Here is a 19755-nt window from a genome sequence, read left to right as displayed (position 1 = left end):
GGTATTGCTGAAGAACAGTGAACAAAATTTAAGATGCCTACAAAATCTCGAGCTCAAAAAACGCTAAAAAAAAAACTATATTTGAAGACAACTGGAGGACCAAAGTTAGTAGAAGATGCTCATGTTGGGAAAAAGAAAAAATCTTCTGGTAAGCAGAAAAAAGAATTTCTTAACAAAATATTCAAAACAAAGAAAAATGTACAAAATGTCTGTCCTCGGAAAAATGTAACAAAACATAGAGAACAGCAAAAAATTGAGAATTTAGTTAATGCAAATATACCTTCTGCAATTGAAAAGTTTAACATAAACAGAAAAACAGCGTTTAAAGAGATACGTAGAAAAATGTTTCAGAGAAGAGTTATGTCCAATTTGATAAAGGATGTGAAGAAATATAAGCAAAAGGCAAAATATTACAAGAGAAAAAAAGAAATTGAAGCCATTGCAGCAAAAGCATTAGAATTAAAAAGGAAACTATTCATATTAATTTTGAATAGGATGCGTACATTAGATAAAATGGTTAATGTACTGAAATCACAAAGCAAAAGCAAAAGAGTAGTGAACAGAACAAACTTTTGTAAAGTGTTTTTAGGAAAGTGGATGCATAGTTCAAGTAGTGAACCTTTTTTTAATGAAGAGAGCTATTTTCAAAGTAATAGTTTGCTGCATGCAGTTGACACCAGAGGTCGTTCATACGAAGTAAAAAATGGTTGCATAATGGAGAAGGAGATAATGGTTCCAAGAGATGAGGTACAAGTGATGGCAGATGAGGCAATGGGGAGACGTCCTAAAGCCCCAGTGTACACTTGGAATTGTAGTAGTATTTGCACTGTGCGTCAGGAATCTATTGACAGATTTCGAGAGTTTCTAAGAGAATATAGTAAAAAAAGTGTAAAACAAAAGATTAAGGTGCTTCAAAGTCTGGATCCATGCAGAGTGAGAGAGAATACTGGTTTGCAGGGTCATTCTCTTGCTTGTCTATCTAGAAAAGTGTGCAATAGTGTTTTCCATCATTTTAGGATGCTGGCTGTTCATCATACTGAAATGAGAAAGTTTGTGAGACGGTTGTATTTTGCCAAAAGTCCAGCAATAAAGTTAAATGAATTGAATAGGGCTCTGTTCCGAGGAACGGTATCAGATGTAGAGAAGGTTGTTGATGAAATTCAGTTTTGTTACTTTGGTCCTGAACAAAACAGTGCAGAGAAGGACACAGTAAATGAGGCAGAAGTGGAAGAGAATGTAGAACCCTCTGTAAGTAACACATTTAATGATCACATAACAAAATTTGCAATAGTCTCTAATGAAAGACCAAATGTTACTTGTATTTGTTGCCGCAGAACTCATTATAGAAAACAAACTAGGAATGTTGATCTCTACAGAAAGAGTGAAAATGAAGATAATTATAAGTGGATGGATTTTGCCACATATATATTTCTTGAAAATTGTTTTGAATTGGGTGAAGATCAGCGTATTTGTAAATACTGTTACAACAAGTTAGAGGAAAATAGAATGCCGACCAGAGCTGTACATAATAATTTAGAATTGGATGCTATTCCTGCTGAACTTTCTGAATTAAATACATATGAGTCTATACTCATTCAATGTGTTCATCCGTTCCAGACCATAGTACGTATGGAGCCCAAAACTGGTAAATTACCTCCTTCAGATTTACTGAGAGGTTTAAAAGGTAGAGTGGTGTATTTGCCCTTGGATTTGAAAAAAAATATGGAAACTATTGATGCGGATACTTTGGAAACTGAACCATTAATTATTCTGGTTAATGGTGTACCTACAAAGAATAAGAAGATTTGGCAGGAGCTGGTAGATGTGCGGAAAGTACAAAGAGCAAATTTGTATTTGAAAAAAAATAACAAATGGTATGAATCAATTTATATAGAAGAAGAAGAAGAAGAAGAAGATTTTCAAGAACACACAGAAACACCAACTGGACAAATTGAAAAAGTGGACAAGTCAAAGGAAGAAGAAATTTATGAACATTTTAGCATACATCCTCTCCATTCGAAAGAAGTTATGGGAGACAATATTGATCTCTTTCAGATGAAGAAAGCAAAAGGAAATCCCGTGAGTGTATGGGAGGAGAGCTTGGAAGCTCGATGTTTTCCCCAGCTGTTTCCTAAAGGAAAAGGAGGACGATACGATGAACGTCCAGAACAGATTCCAGCTTCAGAGTATCGGACTACAAGACTATATGCTGAAGATCCCAGATTTCGACAAAGTATTCCTTATTTGTTCCATCTTTTATTTGAAAGCGACTTGTCTGCACTGTCTTATGCAGTAAATCACATTTTAAAAAGTGGAGTACATTTACAAAATGTGTCTGCTAAGGATTTTATGGAGAAAGTGCAGCACCGAGATGATCATTTGGAAACACAACTGATCAATCTGATGGCTTGTCAGCGTGGGACAAATGAATATTGGTACCGACGCCATGGTGAACTAAAATGCATGTTACGCAATTTAGGAACACCAACATGGTTCCTTACCCTAAGCTGTGCCGAGTACGCTTGGGATGATTTACTGGATTTTCTACGAGAGGCCAATTCAAACATTAAAAACATCGAATACAAGACAGCAGGAGAACTGTGCTCATTGGATCCGGTTAATGTTTGCAGATATTTCAATCATAGATTTGAGGCTATGATGTCCTTCATCTGCAATAAAAAAAATCCACCCCTTGGAGAAGTAGTGGATTTCTTTTGGAGAAAAGAGTACCAGGCAAGAGGTGCTCCTCATATTCATATGCTGCTGTGGATCAAGGATGCCCCAAAGTTTGGAACAGATACTGATGAAGCAGTGTTATCTTACATTGAAGAATATGCAACATGTGGTATACCAAAAAGCAAAGAAGAGAACAAGTTAAAGGAGCAAGTTCTACGTTTCCAAAGTCATCGGTGTGGAAAATACTGTCGACGGAAATACAAGAGCAAAGAAAAATACTACACTAAATGTCGATTTGGATTTCCTAGACCTGTTCTTTCAAATGGAAGAGTCAACAGTTTTATGTCAGCTGTGAGACATACTATCACAAGAAAATCACCTAAGAATACCTACAACCTTAAAAGAAAAGAAGAATCAAAAAATATAAATGACTACAACCCAGTCATTTTATCCATGTGGAACGCTAACATGGATATACAGTATGTAGCTGACAATTCCATTGCTGTTGCACGATATGTAACGTCTTACATTACGAAATCAGAAAAAACAGAATTGAAGGAAATGTGGGAAGAGATTTCTCACGAGAAGACTGTCAGTAAGAAGCTGTACAGTTTCAGTTTGAAGATGTTATCGCATCGAGAAATTGGATCCTACGAATGTTCAGATAGGTTATCTTCTGCAAGTCTCTACTCGAAGTCAAGAAGAATAATTTGGGCAAGTTTAGGCCTTGCAGCAATGAGAAATCGGGTACTGAAATCTGTTGGAGAAATTGAATATTTGGCCGAGAATGACCCAGAAAGTACAGATATATTGAAAACAAACATGTTGGACACATATTATCCCAAGAGAAGTCATCATCTGGAGAACATGTGTCTCTATGAAGTGCTGCAGAACTACATTTATTCACGGAAAGCTGCAGAAGACATCAACAGTGGAAAATATAAAGTTGTTGGTGAAGAAGGATGTTTGGTGAAGCAAACCAAAGGAAGTTTGATTAATCACAGGAAGCTGAGTTGCGACACAACCGACAAGAAAGAATTGTACTACTTGGCTCTTTTACAGTTGTTTAAACCATGGCGTACAGAGGATGAACTACTGGGAGAATTCCAGAGCTATGAAGATTCTTTTAATGCTTGCAAAGACAGCATACAATGCAGTACATTCTCAACTTATCTGCAAATGTTAAATGAAGAAATAGAACAGGAAACTACAATTGCAGCAGAAATAGCTAGAGACAGTTCTCAGGACAGCCAAAGTTCAGGAACATACAGTCAAGATCCCCTAGGACAACCAATCGTTGAAAATGAAGCATCAATAGCCATGAATGAAGTGGAAACGGCTATGAATCAAGCTCAAGAAGAATTTATAGACTTACAAAATTTGGAAAGACAACTGAATAAAGAGCAGCAACACATTTATGAAGAGATCAAAAACAAAATTGATCACGGATTTCTACATATAAAAAAAGAGTGCTCATGCACATCATTTCATCCAATCAGGATGTATGTAAGCGGACAAGCTGGCACTGGAAAAAGTTTCCTAATTAAAGTCATCAGAAGCTACCTAAAGCAAAAAACGGATTCTACTTTGTCTTGTGTGGTTACTGCTCCAACTGGGTTAGCAGCATATAACATAAAAGGAATCACCTTACATCGTTTGCTAATGTTACCAGTGGAGCATGAGAACAAAATACAATTCAACAAGCTAACTGGAGAAGCATCCTTGGAAGTTTCAAGAGTATTGAAGAAGATGCAAGTTCTCATTATTGATGAGGTGAGCATGGTATCAAACTTAATGCTTGCCTTTGTGCATTTAAGAATGCAGCAAATTTTGAAGACAGACTATGACGTGTTATTTGGTGGAAAACACGTCATAGTTTTTGGGGATCTTTTGCAACTTACTCCAGTTAAAGGACAACCAGTGTTTAATACTGTGACACATGAAGACACGAAGAAGTCATTGGGAAGCATTGGAAATACAAATATTTGGTCCTTCTTTGAGTACAAGGAACTTACAACTAATATGAGGCAAGCAAACGATGAAGAATATGGAAGTATTCTGAAAGATATCAGAATTGGACTACTCACAGAAGTTGGGAAAAAAGCATTACAGAGTCGGCTGCTACATAATTTATTTCCAAAGGAAGAAATAGTTGCAGAGAAAATATACAAGAATATTGCAGAAAACAAAAGTGTCATCTGCTTAATGCCAACTCTACGTGAATGCTCAATATTTAATGAGGAGCTTTTGAAATTGGAAAAGGAAGAGATCAGGAAATTGGAAGCAGTGGACAAAATTGAGGATGGAAGAATTACTGTCACAGTAACAGGCAAACTGAAAAATAAATTGGACTCACTAGAGAAGAACATCTCCAAAACAGCAGGATTAGAAAAAAATCTATATGTTTGCATGAACTGTAGAGTATTTTTAAGGAGAAATTTGGATGTTGAGAAAGGCTTAGTGAATGGAGCGATGGGAAGAGTTGTGGGTTTTATTAATTATCAGAAAAAAGAAGGAATTGAATGTTTACAGATAAAATTTGATCAGATAGATGAAGTTAAAGATATTTGTCGTTGTACAGTTCGTTTTATGCTTGTGAAAGACTTATATGTACGTAGGAAGCAGTTTCCGTTTTCTCTAGCATATGCTGTAACTATCCACAAGTCTCAAGGATTGACTGTAGATTGTGCATTTGTGAACATTGGTTCAACTGTGTTCAAAAAAGGTATGGCATATGTAGCTTTGTCACGAGTCAAAACATTATCAGGTTTATTCATGATAGACTTTGATGACTCAAAAGTTAGTGCTGATACAAACTGTGTAAAGGAGTATAATAGATTAAGAAGAAGCTATGCTCCTCATTTAGGTCAGTATCCTGTGTTGGAGAAACGTGTAGTTTCTCGTAAAAGGAGAAATGAGAATATCTGTAATGAAGATATAGAGAAGAGGAAAAAAAAGAGGAGTGATGTAATTGCAAGCAAAAAGAAAAAGGACAATGAAGAACAGGTTGTAGGATGTCATTTTGAAAATAGCTCTGGTGTCAACTGCTACGCTAATGTAGTGCTGAATGTTGCATTTTATCTGGAAAGTTTGCAAGAGCAGATAATAGTAAATCAGGGAAAAAGATTCTGTTCAGAGCTGAGTCTCCTTTTTCAAAAGCTGAGTAAAGATAAAACTCAAATAGAAAGTGCTACTGATATTAGAAAACTTTTAGATGTATGTTCAGGACGAACACAGTTTTCTCAAAATGAACAGCAAGATGCACACGAATTTTTGATGTATTTTCTTCAGGTAGTGGAAGAAGAAGGAGTTCCCATTGACATTTTTTTTGGTCTCTCTTATAAATGGGAACATAGTTGTGATAATTGTTATAATATATGTGGCTCTATTGTTGATAATGAAAGGTTTATTTATTTGACATTGCCAGAGAGTAAAACAGTCACTTTTGCAAAATTAGTTAAAGATGCTAATCATAGCATGAAATGTGGTGAGTGTAATTCTGACATGTTTTCAACATTAATTTTAAGGGAATACGGACAGTATGTAATTTTAATGATGCAACGATGTAGAGCTGATGGTTCAAAATTGGATACTTTAATAAAGAAGTTTACAGGACAGCAATTATCAATTTCAGGAAAAACTTTTGTAACTGTTGCAATAATTTTCCATGATGGACCTACTGTTACTTCTGGACATTACACAGTTTATCTAAAATGTGAAAAAGGCTGGACACTGTGTAATGATTCCCAATTGATTTTCAAACAACGTTTGCCTTTTGATTTAGCAAATTCCTATCTAATCTTCCTGAAACCTAAATTTTAGAGAGACTTGGCAAGATCTGGACAAAATAATTTTACCATTTTACTGGATTACCATTGCAATTTTGTAGAAAAAATATTTTTAAAATTATCATTTGGCCTAAAGGAAAGATAACCAATTGTAATGTGGACTTTTTAAATTTTTAATGCAATTTAGAAAAACCAATAATTTTTAGATAATCGGTAACTTCTGCATATTTTAAATTTTGGAATGCTATTGGACTGCCATTGGAAATTTTTTCAAAAATGATTTAAAAAATTACTATTTGGCCATGTGGAAAAGTAAGCAATTCTATTGTGGACTAAATAAATTATTCAAAAAATTTTCGTGAACCAAAATGTTACAGAGAATCGGTGAGATCTGGACAGATTAAACTTTAGAATTTTAATGGATTTCCCTTGGAAATTTATTCCAAAAAAAAAAAAAAAAATACTATTTGGCCTAAAGGAAATGAAATCAGATGTATTTTGGAGTTATTTGAGATATAATATTGTGATTATACTTCTGAAACAAACATATCAGACGGTATTTTAAAGAAATAAGTATTGTTTTTAGATGATATTTTTTTAGAATAATATGCATTTCTGTAATGATAAGTTTAAGTGAGAAGAGATTCTGGGCTTTTTTAATACAATCTTTGAGATTGTTATTTTTTTTTGCCCGCTGTAAAATGATGAATGCAATTGCTTTCACAATTTATAGTGAAATGCAATATATTCTGAAAACAGCAAAAATAAGGCAAAAATATTTTTTTGAAAAAAATGTAAATATGTATACTGTATTATAAATTGTTAAAAAAATATTAATACTTTTTTCTTTTTTTTCAGATCGATATAGAAAATTTTCGAAAACTACAACCATTTTTAAAACTATTTTTTAAAAAAACAAATGAATAAATATTTTTTTGAGTGAGTATGGTAAGTCAATAATAATAATTGTAGTCTCTCAAGGACCTTGTAATTTGATAATTGATTTTTAGTGTTTTTTAAAAAAAAAAAAAAAAGGTACGCGTACGGTAAAAAAAAAAAAAAAAAGGTTTTAAAAAACATATGTAAAAAAAAGATGAAAGATAAGGTTGGCTCTTAAAAGAACCGTTGTGTTCATGCAGGGACAGAGGAAAGGAAGCATGGGAAAATTAGACGGTACGACAAGTGTGCTGATCTATTTTACTGTTCACCAGGGAAACACTGGTCTCCCTATAAGTAATTAGATCGTGACAAGTGGCGCACCGTACTTCAACCCTCGCAAACCGAGGGTTAATTTCCAGAGGGCCAGCAAAAGGAGATTCTCCCCCCACAGATGAAGGGCTCACCTGACCTGCAGAAGAAGGAGTCAGCCCTGCAGATGATGGTCCAGGCTGAGCTGCTGTGGATGTACTGGCTCGTCTTTCTGAAGAGTTACCTCCAAAAAGATGACCATGTGTCCTTCTGTGTACATCCTGGAGGTGTCTCTTCATGGTGTGATTCCCAAAGGAATACTTCCTGTCAGGATTACCTCTAGAAAGTACACGCTGACACAGCCTGCAAGTAACTAAGGGTGCATTCACCTTTTGCTGGCCTTCTGGAAAAGTAAAATAATCCCAAACATAAGAAGGCTTTTGTTTCCTCGATCTCTGCCTCAAGACAGTGCTGCTGGTGCTAGCCTCACTCTCAGAAGAGCTCTGCTGTTCTGCCATCGTATCCCAAAGACAAACCAGCTCCTTCTCCCAAGGGATCACAAGCAGAAATGAGGGGAATGGGTGTGGTGTAGGAGAGTTCTAGAACTGAAAGTAGTTTCAACCAATCAAAAGTTGTGTTTCAAGATCACATGACCTACCGTACGCTTACGGTACGCTTACGGCAAAAAGTACGCGTGCGCGTAAAAAAGACACGCGCTTGCGCGCATGCGCATAACAGTCACTCCCAGGCACTTCCGCGTAACGTGCGCGTGTGGCGTAAGCGCGCACGCGTCCCACGCGCAGTACGCGCGGCTACGCGAAGTGCGTAACTATACGCAAGCAGCGTAGATAGATTGCGGACGTTGCGTAAACCGTACGCTTACCGTGAGCTTACGGTACGCGTACTATTAAAAAAAAAAAAAAAAAAAAAAAAAAAAAAAATCTGGTAATAAATTTTACATGTTTATTTTAAAAAATATATTAAAAAAAAATATTTAAGGATTTTAAAAATTTAAGCATAGTCTTTATAAAATGAAAGAAAATTAAATTAAAAATATGTTTGAAAAAAATGAAGAATAAAAAAAAAAATTAGCATTTAAAAAACCTTGCAAATTCACTGAAAAAACCATGGGTTTCACACACGTTATAGTTAGGAATTAGCATTTAAAAAACCTTAGAAATTCACTGAAAAAACCATAGGTTTCACACACGTTATAGTTAGGAATTAGCATTTAAAAAACCTTAGAAATTCAGTGAAAAAACCATAGGTTTCACACATGTTATAGTTAGCTGGACATTTTACTCGTAAAAAACCAATGAAATTGCCCCGTTATAGTTAGTTCAGCTAACTATAACTCACGCGCCCGCAATGCACTGCTGATGACGTCACATATTACATCACTCATGACATGGTCAGTGACATCACTCATGACATCACTGATGACATCTCAAATGACATCACTGATGACATCACTGATGACATCATCCTTGTGATAGAGTGGCAGACCTCCTCTCACCTTAATATAAGCTTTGATACACACAATCAAAAATAGAGACTAAAATTTTCAAAAAAATGGACATACCAATACCAGTTACAACAACCTCTTCAGTAATTCTAAGATCCACATACACATCCACTCATTCACCAACAGTCCTATACAGTCACTCATACATGTACTCACTCATCATATGTACTCATACACCTATACATCCTGTTACATAATGCCACTCATCCATAGAGTTACTCACACACATAGTCACTCATGCTAATAAAGAATCAAACATACATTCACCTGCATATACAGTTATACACACACCACCACACTTACTTCTACGGAAACTTACACATACTTAGTCTTTTAAACAATCACTTATAGAAACACATACTTATTCATACAGGAACTCTTTCAATCTCTCCCTCTCACATATACTCACATATATACACCAATAGTCACATATACTAGTTTAAAACATATGTAGTTACTCCTGAAGACACTATTGGGACAGTCATTCACTCACTAACACACCCATACACACACTCATCCACCCATACAGTCCTGCACACATGCTGTCTTCAACACATACAAACAGTGAGTCACTCATTCATGCACCTATGCACTACGTAATACCCCCCACCGAACCATACAGACACTCAGACTGATACTCAAAAAAACAACTACTAACCTATATAGACACCCATGTAGCTACTCACCAACCCATGCAGCCACTTATACACAAAGTGAGAGATACACTTAATCAGTCAGTTACACAATCAATTTTTTAAAAACAAATCATCCATTTAGACACTTATATACCCATTTATTCTTCCATCGACCTTGAGATATACATATATAAAACAAATTTAATTTTCAGAAAAACACACATTCACTGGATGATGTCATCAGTGATGTCATCAGTGATGTCATTTGAGATGTCATCAGTGATGTCATGAGTGATGTCACTGACCATGTCATGAGTGATGTAATATGTGACGTCATCAGCAGTGCATTGCGGGCGCGTGAGTTATAGTTAGCTGAACTAACTATAACGGGGCAATTTCATTGGTTTTTTACGAGTAAAATGTCCAGCTAACTATAACATGTGTGAAACCTATGGTTTTTTCACTGAATTTCTAAGGTTTTTTAAATGCTAATTCCTAACTATAACGTGTGTGAAACCTATGGTTTTTTCAGTGAATTTCTAAGGTTTTTTAAATGCTAATTCCTAACTATAACGTGTGTGAAACCCATGGTTTTTTCAGTGAATATATATATATATATATATATATATATATATATATATAAAGAAACCACAGTCCTGAAGCAATATATTTTATTTGCAAAATCAGGTGTCCCACAGCATGACGTGTTTCGACTAGGTCACCCTAGTCTTGACCACATGACTCAAATATATATATATATATATATATATATATATATATATATATATATATATATATATATATATATATATATATATATATATATATATATATATATATATATATATATATATATATATATATATATATATATATATATATATATATATATATATATATATATATATATATATATATATATATATATATATATATATATAGCTTTAGTTCGGCTACCAAGCCATAAATATGTTTTGCAATCACCTAACTAACATGTAATCAATGTTATAAACATTCAATCTTATTTACATAATTTAAAACTATAAATACATTTAAAAAGACAAGTGGATCTAATGTCAACTCGAATCAATACTATGATGCCGCTTTGGCTTAAAATGGGCTTCAAATCCAAGTGTCAGTCAGTAGGATCACCTGTGCATCTTAATTAAATACTTAATATTTTAAGCCCTCGATTCCCTGTGCCAATATTAAAAAACATCAAAATAATATTTAAAATGGATCCTTGCTAAGATTTTATTAATCAAAACTTGGAGTTGGTTAGGGCCTTTTTTCCTTGGTTCCATGCACAAAAAAGGTACTGAGATACTGCAAAAAATATTTGTTCTTTTAAATCACTTTTCAATAATGTTGCAGCTACCCAGCAGTGCCTCCTTCCCATAAGTCTGCAGATAGCAGTTATCCATTTCTTGCATGCTATCTTTTAGAGAGGACAGAAAAACATAAAATGCACTTCCATCTCAACAATCTGTGGGCAACTTGGACAGAGTTTTGGGTTCGTAGATATATTACACCATTTTGAGGTATGAGCTCTCAGCGGAAGAAGGCCACATCTATACTGCACATATAGGCATTTTGCCCGGAAATGAAAAATTCTATCCATATAGGACTTGGGACACATTTGTGTTTCAAGAACTGGCCCCTTATGCTACCCTCCTTATGGACTCTCCATGTTTGATGCAGAACTTCCTCCCAGTACAAATGCTTTACTTTCTGTGCGTCTGCTTTAGTGATCTGCGCTGGTGCCATCCACAGTTCTCCCATTTCTATTCTGTTAGATATTTCCCTCATTACATTCTACCAAGGGGTACTCACATCCTTATCAAGAGCTAGCAACTCATTTACAGAATACCTATAGATTGTTAACTCTTGGGTAGACCAAAGTCTAATCCAAAACAGAAAAGGATTGATCAATGCTATTAAATGTATTGGGTTTATAGCTAAATCTAATCTCAGTGGTGTGATAGGTGAACTTGGGGGGAGTTTAAAGAGAGCCCTAATAAACATATTCTCAACTTTAGTTAAAAGTTCCGATTTGACATATACCCATATCTCCGCTCCATAGACTGTCACTGTTAACTGTGAGGCTTTACATACACTAATAGCAGGAGACACTGCACCCTCAGAGGCAGCCTTATATTTCCTCGCTATTGCAGAGGGTTTCTGGTGTAAAATGACTGTGCTTTTTTCCATCTGGGCTCCCCAAGTTAGGTTGTCGGATAATCTGACACCTAGATAATCAAAATGTGAAACCTTTCCAAGGGGAAAGCCCTTCTATTGTCACATTCCATCTGTTCGATCAATGGGGATTTACAGTCATGAATTTCAATTTAGTTGGATTCAGCTCTAAGCCCCTTCCATTGAAAAAGGTAACAAAGGCATTTACTTCTGATTGAAGTCCCATTGGTGTTCTCGATATTAGCAGAGTGTCATCCGCGAACATTAAGATCATGATCAACACTCCTGCTAGTTAAGGGGTTTCGTGCCTATAATCTACCAACTTTTTTACAGCTCCATTCATATATAAGCTAAAAAGTGTGGAAGCGATAACACAACCTTGTCTCACCCATTGCTTAATATATATTCTATCTGTTAAATGCCTGTTATATTTCATTTCACCTTGGCATAGGATTTTGTGTGAAGAGTCTTCAAAATCCATAGCAAGTCTCCGAGGATTCCATAACTGGCCACGACTTCCCATAGGGTTTCCCTCGAGACCAGGTTGAATGCCACTCTCAAGTTATTGAAAGTGACATGTATATAGTCACTCTTCAAGGTGACATATTTCCAAGATATCACCTTCAAGCGAAGGAAATAAACCAAGGTACTAATCTTAGTCCTGAAACCCACTTGTCCGTCTTCGAGAATATTATTTTTTTCGATCCAGTCATGGAACCTGAATAGCACCTGCCTGCAAAAAATCTTTTTTAGATTATCCAACTGGCTAATAGGCCTATAGTTCGAGGGGTTATACCATTCCCACTTTAAATATGGGGATAATGACAGCTCCATACCATGTGGAGATAATTGGGTTGCCCTTTAAAATACTATTACATACCGGATTTAAGTACAGGGACCAAATTTCTGGGTGGGATAGGAACAGGTGACCCCGTATCCCATCCATCCCCGGTGCCTTTTCTTTCTTCATCTGTTTTAGTGCTAAATCTGTTTCAGCTAAGGTAAAATGTAACTGAACTGCAGTAAGAATGGGTACTCTCTATTCTCCCAGAGTTAGATTTCCCTCATACCCAACCAATTCACCTAGTAGAGATCTGCTAAGAGTTTTTGTATGATCCAACCACTTGTACAAATTTCCAAAATGGGCTTACAAACTATAATTCTTAGATGCTATTGGGTTTATGAAATAGTCTGAAGGAATTCACCTTCCTTGTTTCAAGCAACCAGATAAGCAGTTTATATTGGGTGTTGATTCATGGGCAGAGAGTTTCAAATCCTCATTCAAGAAACAATGCAATACGTTTGCTATGGATGTCAGAGATAAAAGTTGTCATCTTCCCAGGACAGAGATATGCTGAACAACTTTGACCCTATACTGGAGCCAGGCCCGTCAAAATTGATAATCATGTCTTCAATAGATCAGAAATGCAAATGAGTTGAGTCTTTCATCATATACTGATCATTTTTGTTTTTTTGAGAGAGTGGGTGCTGGAAACCTAAAGCTATCAACTTACCCTTCCGCAGGACCCAAAAATGTAAACTTCTCCTGGCCAGGAATGGAGCCTCTATGGGGAATACACTTCAAACTCACCTCTCACATGCTTTCCAGATTCAATGACGTTCAAGATAGTATCTCTGAAGTATTTGATTGTGGGACCATAGTTTCCCAGTGTACATAGATATACATTAAAACATGTTTGACTAATGATTTTACCCTTCTTCCTAATGATTACAAGAGTCAATGTCAGAGATAAGGAGATTACAAGTAGAAACCAGGTCAACTGTAAACCAGGTTGTCTTGACCAAGTCAACCCAGTACAACTTAATTGGAGTCCTGTGTCTATACTGTCTGTTAGTTCACCAAGGACTACAACTTAGTGAGAGGTGAATGGTATTTACAGCTTGGTAATGGTAAGGAATATCCATCAGTCTGGGTTGTGGATCATTTGTGAGGGAACTTTTCTGCAGCTCACTGATGAGCTTAATCAAGTATGGCTAATGCAGGTGAAGATTTCATCAGGTGTGAATTTGCAAACCATTTTATAACATGAAGATACTATTAAAGTCATATTCCTGCACTCAAGTATGTATTTCAGAAAGTGAATATGCAATGCCATTTATCTCATGTCACATTGCGCACTAATTCATATGAAGCTTTGTTGAAAAGTAAAGTAAATGAGACAGTTACTGCTGGGATAATAAAGCTAACAATAGAAACAAACAAAAATACCAGCATTTTGAAATGCTAAAGAGCACCTGACCTTACCTAATCAACTTTTCCTTTACTGGCTCTACAGATGAGCAGTGTGAATGTAATGCTTCCCACAGATTCATATGAGCACACTGGGCACAAGCCTCTTACGTGTGTGAAAATTAGCCTTATGTAAATTTGTACTCCACATATCTGTGGTCATGAAAATGGTCAAATCCCAGATTCATAGAAAGGTTGCATCAATGCATAGCCTTTTGCAGTATTTCCTAGTAAATAAATGTGCAGGGATGGGGAATGTGCCTGTCTCCTGCAGATTTATTGTGGTCCACTGTACATGTATGCAGAGGCAGAGGGCAACTCTTTACTAACATATTACATATTGTGGTTGAAACATTTTATCCGTAATACTGCTCAGAATTACTGTCCGAGTGATAAAATGTATCTTGTCAATTAGTAGGGTTAATTTAGATTACTGTCTAATGCAGTTTCTCACATGCATCAACCTGAGTTCCTGTAAACTAAGGTAGACTGTGCAGTCCATCTGTCTCTTATTGGGTAAGCAGTGCTTAATCTGAGCTGGTGGTTGCCAGAGGGGCAACCAGCACTCATTGTTGGGTAATTGCACTTATATTTGCTCATCAGACATTTACCAAGAGCAAGTATGCTCTTAGGGCAAGTACAACAGGAAAGGTATCACCACTCTTCAGAATGCTGAGTACTGCATGATAAGATATGTTTTTGTTTCAGGTGCAAGCAATTCAGTGGAACAATGGTCCAACAATGAAGCTCATGGGGGATTGTATGGAGTGTACATGGAGGAATATGGCCTACCAGAATGTTCTCTCATACAAGGTTTTACTCTTTGGAGATGCTGGGACTATGGCATCTATTTCCAGGTGATATTTTATTGTTTACTTTTAAGTTACCCAGAGCCTTTGAGCTGAAATAGACATACTTTAAAGGGCTGCTCTAATTTAAATAAAATTATTTAAATAACTACTAGGTGAATCAATGCTTGGTGTTTGTATATTACATGTCCAGATAACTCTAAGGCAGGACACCTAACTCAGGGCTCAGATCAACAAATGTTTGACACAGGTAGGCTTACCTAGAAGGAAGAGAGAAAAATGTGCCATATCATCTAGAATAGGGTGCCCCTCCCCCTCATTGCTGGTGCACTTTTGGCTGCCATGCATCAACTCACACTGTTACTCATAGTGCAATAATTAGTGCATTTTTCAAACCATAGGTTTTGTACTGGAAGGCAAGTCGGAAAACAGACTTTTGTCACTTCAGATGTGTGCTGTACAATGCAGCAAACATGCAAAGTTGGGGAAATAAGGAAAATAAAACGTCACTTTCATGATGCAAATCCAGTGAAAGTGTTAGTAAATGTGAACCCCAGTGTATTCAGCAATGAATAATAGCAGTACAAAATATGTATACTGAAGAAAGATTGCAAAATGGCGTACATATGCAAAGGCCAGCAATCCAGGTGCTAACTCCAATAGGTAGAGGTAAACGTTTATTTAAAGAAGGAAGGAAAACATTAAGCAATCTAGGAGGAGTGCACAGGCACACATGCAAAAATGCACTGCCAAATCCACAGAGGAAGGAACTACATTACTTTTTGGGCATATAAATAAAGAATGATGATAGGGAATGTAGGGGGCTTATAAAGTGGTTGAGGGTACCAGGCAAATGAAAACTGAAAACAGTCAATGAAGCATTGGAATAGTTGAAACAATACATTTGTCAGGCCTAAAAAGCAATATTGTAGGTTCATGGTTGAGCTAGATAGAACTGTATGAAGTGGGGAAATAAAAGCCTACTTGCCAAAGAAAGAGTTAGATTTGAAAAACTGGAGAGGCTGAGCTTGTGATGGCACCTCTAAGAACCTGTAGAATTGACTGTTAAATGCAAGGTCCCATATGATTTGGGAAGTGAGTTTTAATCTCATTTCTGAAATGTGGATGTTGAAAGAAAAAAGTTACTCCAAATTGGTCACTTTGACATACATAGTGGCAGAATTAATGGATTGGAAAGCATCAGTTAAATGCCAATATATTTAGTTCCATAAAATGACATGCTGGGAATATTTTGATTGTATGACTTGGTTAAGTTTCAAATCATCAAAGCAGAGTGCAGCAGGTTATCTGCAATGATGAGATAATGGATTAGATATATTTCTTTGTAGACTCAAATGCAAGTTAAGCCTCAGATTAAAACAAGATTAAGAAAGTAAGCTATGAGCTAGATTAATTGTAGAAAGAAAAACTGCTAGTAAAATGTGTGGAGAATGGAAGTAACGTATGTGGTCATGTCATCAGTTAGTTCCCATCCCATTTCTCTTCATTGCTAGAGAAATATACCAAATGACTTTGGAGAAAATGTACACTTATTCTGCAGAATAGTAATACTTTAGGGCCTGATTTTGAGTTTGGTAGTAAATCCATTGGCTCAGCTACTTCAAGCTTAGCGATAATATGGTGGATGACATTCTGTGGGTGAAGTCTACTCTTTGTTTAACATTTACTACTTGATTCTGGGAATTTTAAGTCTGCCCCAAACTGTAAATAAGGCCCTAGGATCTTGGAGAGAGGGTTGTATCACTTATTATCGAACCCTTGAATATCATGCTGCAAGAATATCGAGGACAAACTATCAAGGGACAAAATATCAAAAGATAGGTGCTTATTGGGAAGGGTAGATTTACTATTCCTGAAACCATGTCTATGTGCCTTTAAAACATATTTATCACTAAGGTACATATATGTTGAGTTAGGTGTAGAAAATTGAGACACCTAAATTACTCCATCACATTGACTGCCAAACCTCCATTTATCAAATTATAAATCACCCCTTAGTCTCTTTTTTGCATCTTGAAAACATCCAGGGGCAATTCTGGAAGCTGTAGGTCCACAGGGTGCCTGGAAGCCAGGCTCTTTAGCTGTAAGGGTTGGCAGAAATAGTTTTCACAAGCCAAAAAGCTGTGAGTGGGACTAATTTGATTTTCTAGCTTGACAAAGTTTTGCCATTGACAAATTGCAATAGTGGTTAGTCCCTGTTCTCTAGGTCGAAACATTTTTCAAGTCCCAACCTTTTGCTCTTTTTGAAACAGATACTCAATGTCAGGGTGCTTAGAGACCGAAACTCACTCCAGCAGTGGCCAGTGGCGTAAGGAACGTTTAAGGGGCCCCCCTGCAATGTACACAGAGGGACCCTCCCTCCGTAATTATTCCAGAGCGCTCAGGCTTGAGTACTGTGCTGAGGGGGCCCCCTGCACCTCCGGGCCCCCCCGCACCGCGGGGGATGCGGGGGCCTATGTTACGCCCCTGTAGTGGCCTCTCTTCCGTAGGTCTTTCTTTACACTAAACTGTGATTGGTCTGGCTTCAGCCTGGTCCGTTTCAAGTTAATGAAGTTCTTATACCCTCTCAGTGACCCTTCCTGAGATAAGCTCAGGGCATCCCACCAAAAGGCCCAAGCCATTATCTGTGGTCTGTGAGCAGATTTCACACCTACTCAAGGGTGAAGCACTGGCAAGGAAAGCGGATTAGGAAAACACATGCTGATTAGCTTACCGACGCTTCAGGTAGGAAACGTGTACGTTTCAAAAAGTCATTTTTCATGCATGTTTATCAGAAAGCCAACTTCTCCATTGAAGTGGGTTTCAAAATAGATTGATTAAGTGGACTCTGGTTATTCTAAACGAAAGTTACAAAAGTTGCATGTAAATGTAATTGAGGTTTTCCATAGAAAATGCCACAGCACCTATATAATAAAAATAGCTTTTGGTGCCTAGGAGCATGTAGGAACATGCTAACATTACATTCTTACATGTTTCACTTTTAAATACCCGGCACCCTGTCTTGCGGGCTGCGAGGTCTAATTAGTAGTGGTTTGCTTTAAATTGAAAAGTTGGTTTCGCTCCAGTCAAAAAAGATTTATTTTTTCAGGTCTACTTGCACGTTTAAAAGTTTCAGCAGTCAGGCTACCCATTTAGATCAAACATCATGTTTTATTGGTCAACCTAATGGATGGCATAATAGATGCTACAGTCCACAGGTGACGTTTAACGTTCATGCAGTTGGTATAGTTACTACACCATTTGCTATGGCCTTCCCGGGAAGATAAGATAAATATGCAAATAAGACATTTGCCAATTTTTTCTATGTTTTATCGATCAGAGCACTTACACTGGGGACTGGAAAGCAGTGCCCCAGTGTGCTGAGTTAAACCAAGCAGCATCAGTAAAAATTGGGTCGACCACATAAAAAGAGACTCTTTCTCACATGGTGGAAAAAATACTGAGTCCCAAATTTCTCAACTGCTGATAAAGTTCCTCATAGTCGCTCTCATGCTGTCAATACAGGCCTCTAGGTGCCAGGTCTCTCTCCAGCATGGCGCCTTCTTTGAGTCAGAAGTTCATCTGCTTTTTATATTCCCGTTGCAGGCAATAGAAAGTAAACCACTTGACCTTTAGAGAGTTTCTCGGCTCCATTGGTGCCAGCAGGAGTCAGGACTCCTTCAGTCTCAAGTTCAAAAGCTTTATTCGGTTTGTAATAACAACCATATAAGCAACAACAAAAACAACAAAAGAAAAAAAGGAAGAAAACATTATACATTATAACAGCCTCTGCAACATTCTCAAAATAAAATACACAGTGAAATACCTACAAATTTTACAAAAAGTGACATGTGCTAACATTGTACATTATGTGCAAATAACGCTATAAAGTGTCATATGCCAGCTATGATCCTATTTTGGCTACTATAAAGTGACACATGTCAGCTGTATTCAATTCTGTGCAAATTATGCAGAAAACGTACAGAAATGCCTTAACCACTATATTCAATGCACCAAACTTAAAGAATGATGGATTTTTAAAATGTAAGATGCCACATAAAAGCAAACATCCAGGCTTTCCAGAGTGGAAACTAACCTCATAGCATTTTTAATGGACCAAATATTATACAAGGGTTTCAAGTAAAATTTCCTTAATAAAAGATAAAATTGACAAAACATTAAAAAATGGCGACAACTTTGCTTAGACATATTTTCGAATGGGCACACAGAGCTGGTGCTTTTTTTCATAATCGGGAAAGCCACAAGGTGATGAACAATCCCTAGCCTTAAACGTGTCAGGACAAAAGGATGGGAGGATTTCGTTACATCAGTCAGACAACCAGCTTTAAGATTTAATTGTTGGTAGTATATCAGAGTGGGTTGTTTGCCAATTAATCTCTCTCGTACCACCCCTTTATAGTCTAAGAAGGTTTCTTTAATCTCCCTTTTCGAAATTAAAGCCATATACTTTGGTTCTATGTTGATATTACAATTAAACAAAAGTCTATACCAGTAATGAATAAAACTTAACCAAGGTATACGAGGACAATGGTCCAACTTCAGACAGTCTCTAATAATACGTTGTGTAAATAACGTTTCCTCTTTCAACCAAATAGAGCGCCATAATAGAAGAGGACGTAAGGCGGCTAAATCTGAGATATAGTTGAGTCCCACTTCCTGATGTATC

At 36.6% G+C, this 19755-nt stretch overlaps 1 protein-coding gene across 2 annotated transcripts in view; it reads left to right on the top strand.

The window, feature by feature from the left end:
* LOC146830895 (fibrocystin-L-like) overlaps window positions 1-19755 on the top strand; it is a 1171295-nt gene that overhangs the window by 920605 nt on the left and 230935 nt on the right. For both annotated transcript variants that reach the window (XM_085605085.1, XM_085605086.1), the window contains exon 66: window positions 14968-15116. In XM_085605085.1, the coding sequence (XP_085461211.1) occupies window positions 14968-15116 (149 nt within the window). The remainder of the gene's footprint in view (window positions 1-14967; window positions 15117-19755) is intronic.

This window comes from Triturus cristatus, chromosome 5_1 (genome assembly GCF_964204655.1).
Source record: "Triturus cristatus chromosome 5_1, aTriCri1.1, whole genome shotgun sequence".
Taxonomy (NCBI): Eukaryota; Metazoa; Chordata; class Amphibia; order Caudata; family Salamandridae; genus Triturus; species Triturus cristatus.
The sequence above is the reverse complement of the archived record's forward strand: the minus strand, read 5'-3'. Positions and strand labels throughout refer to the sequence as shown.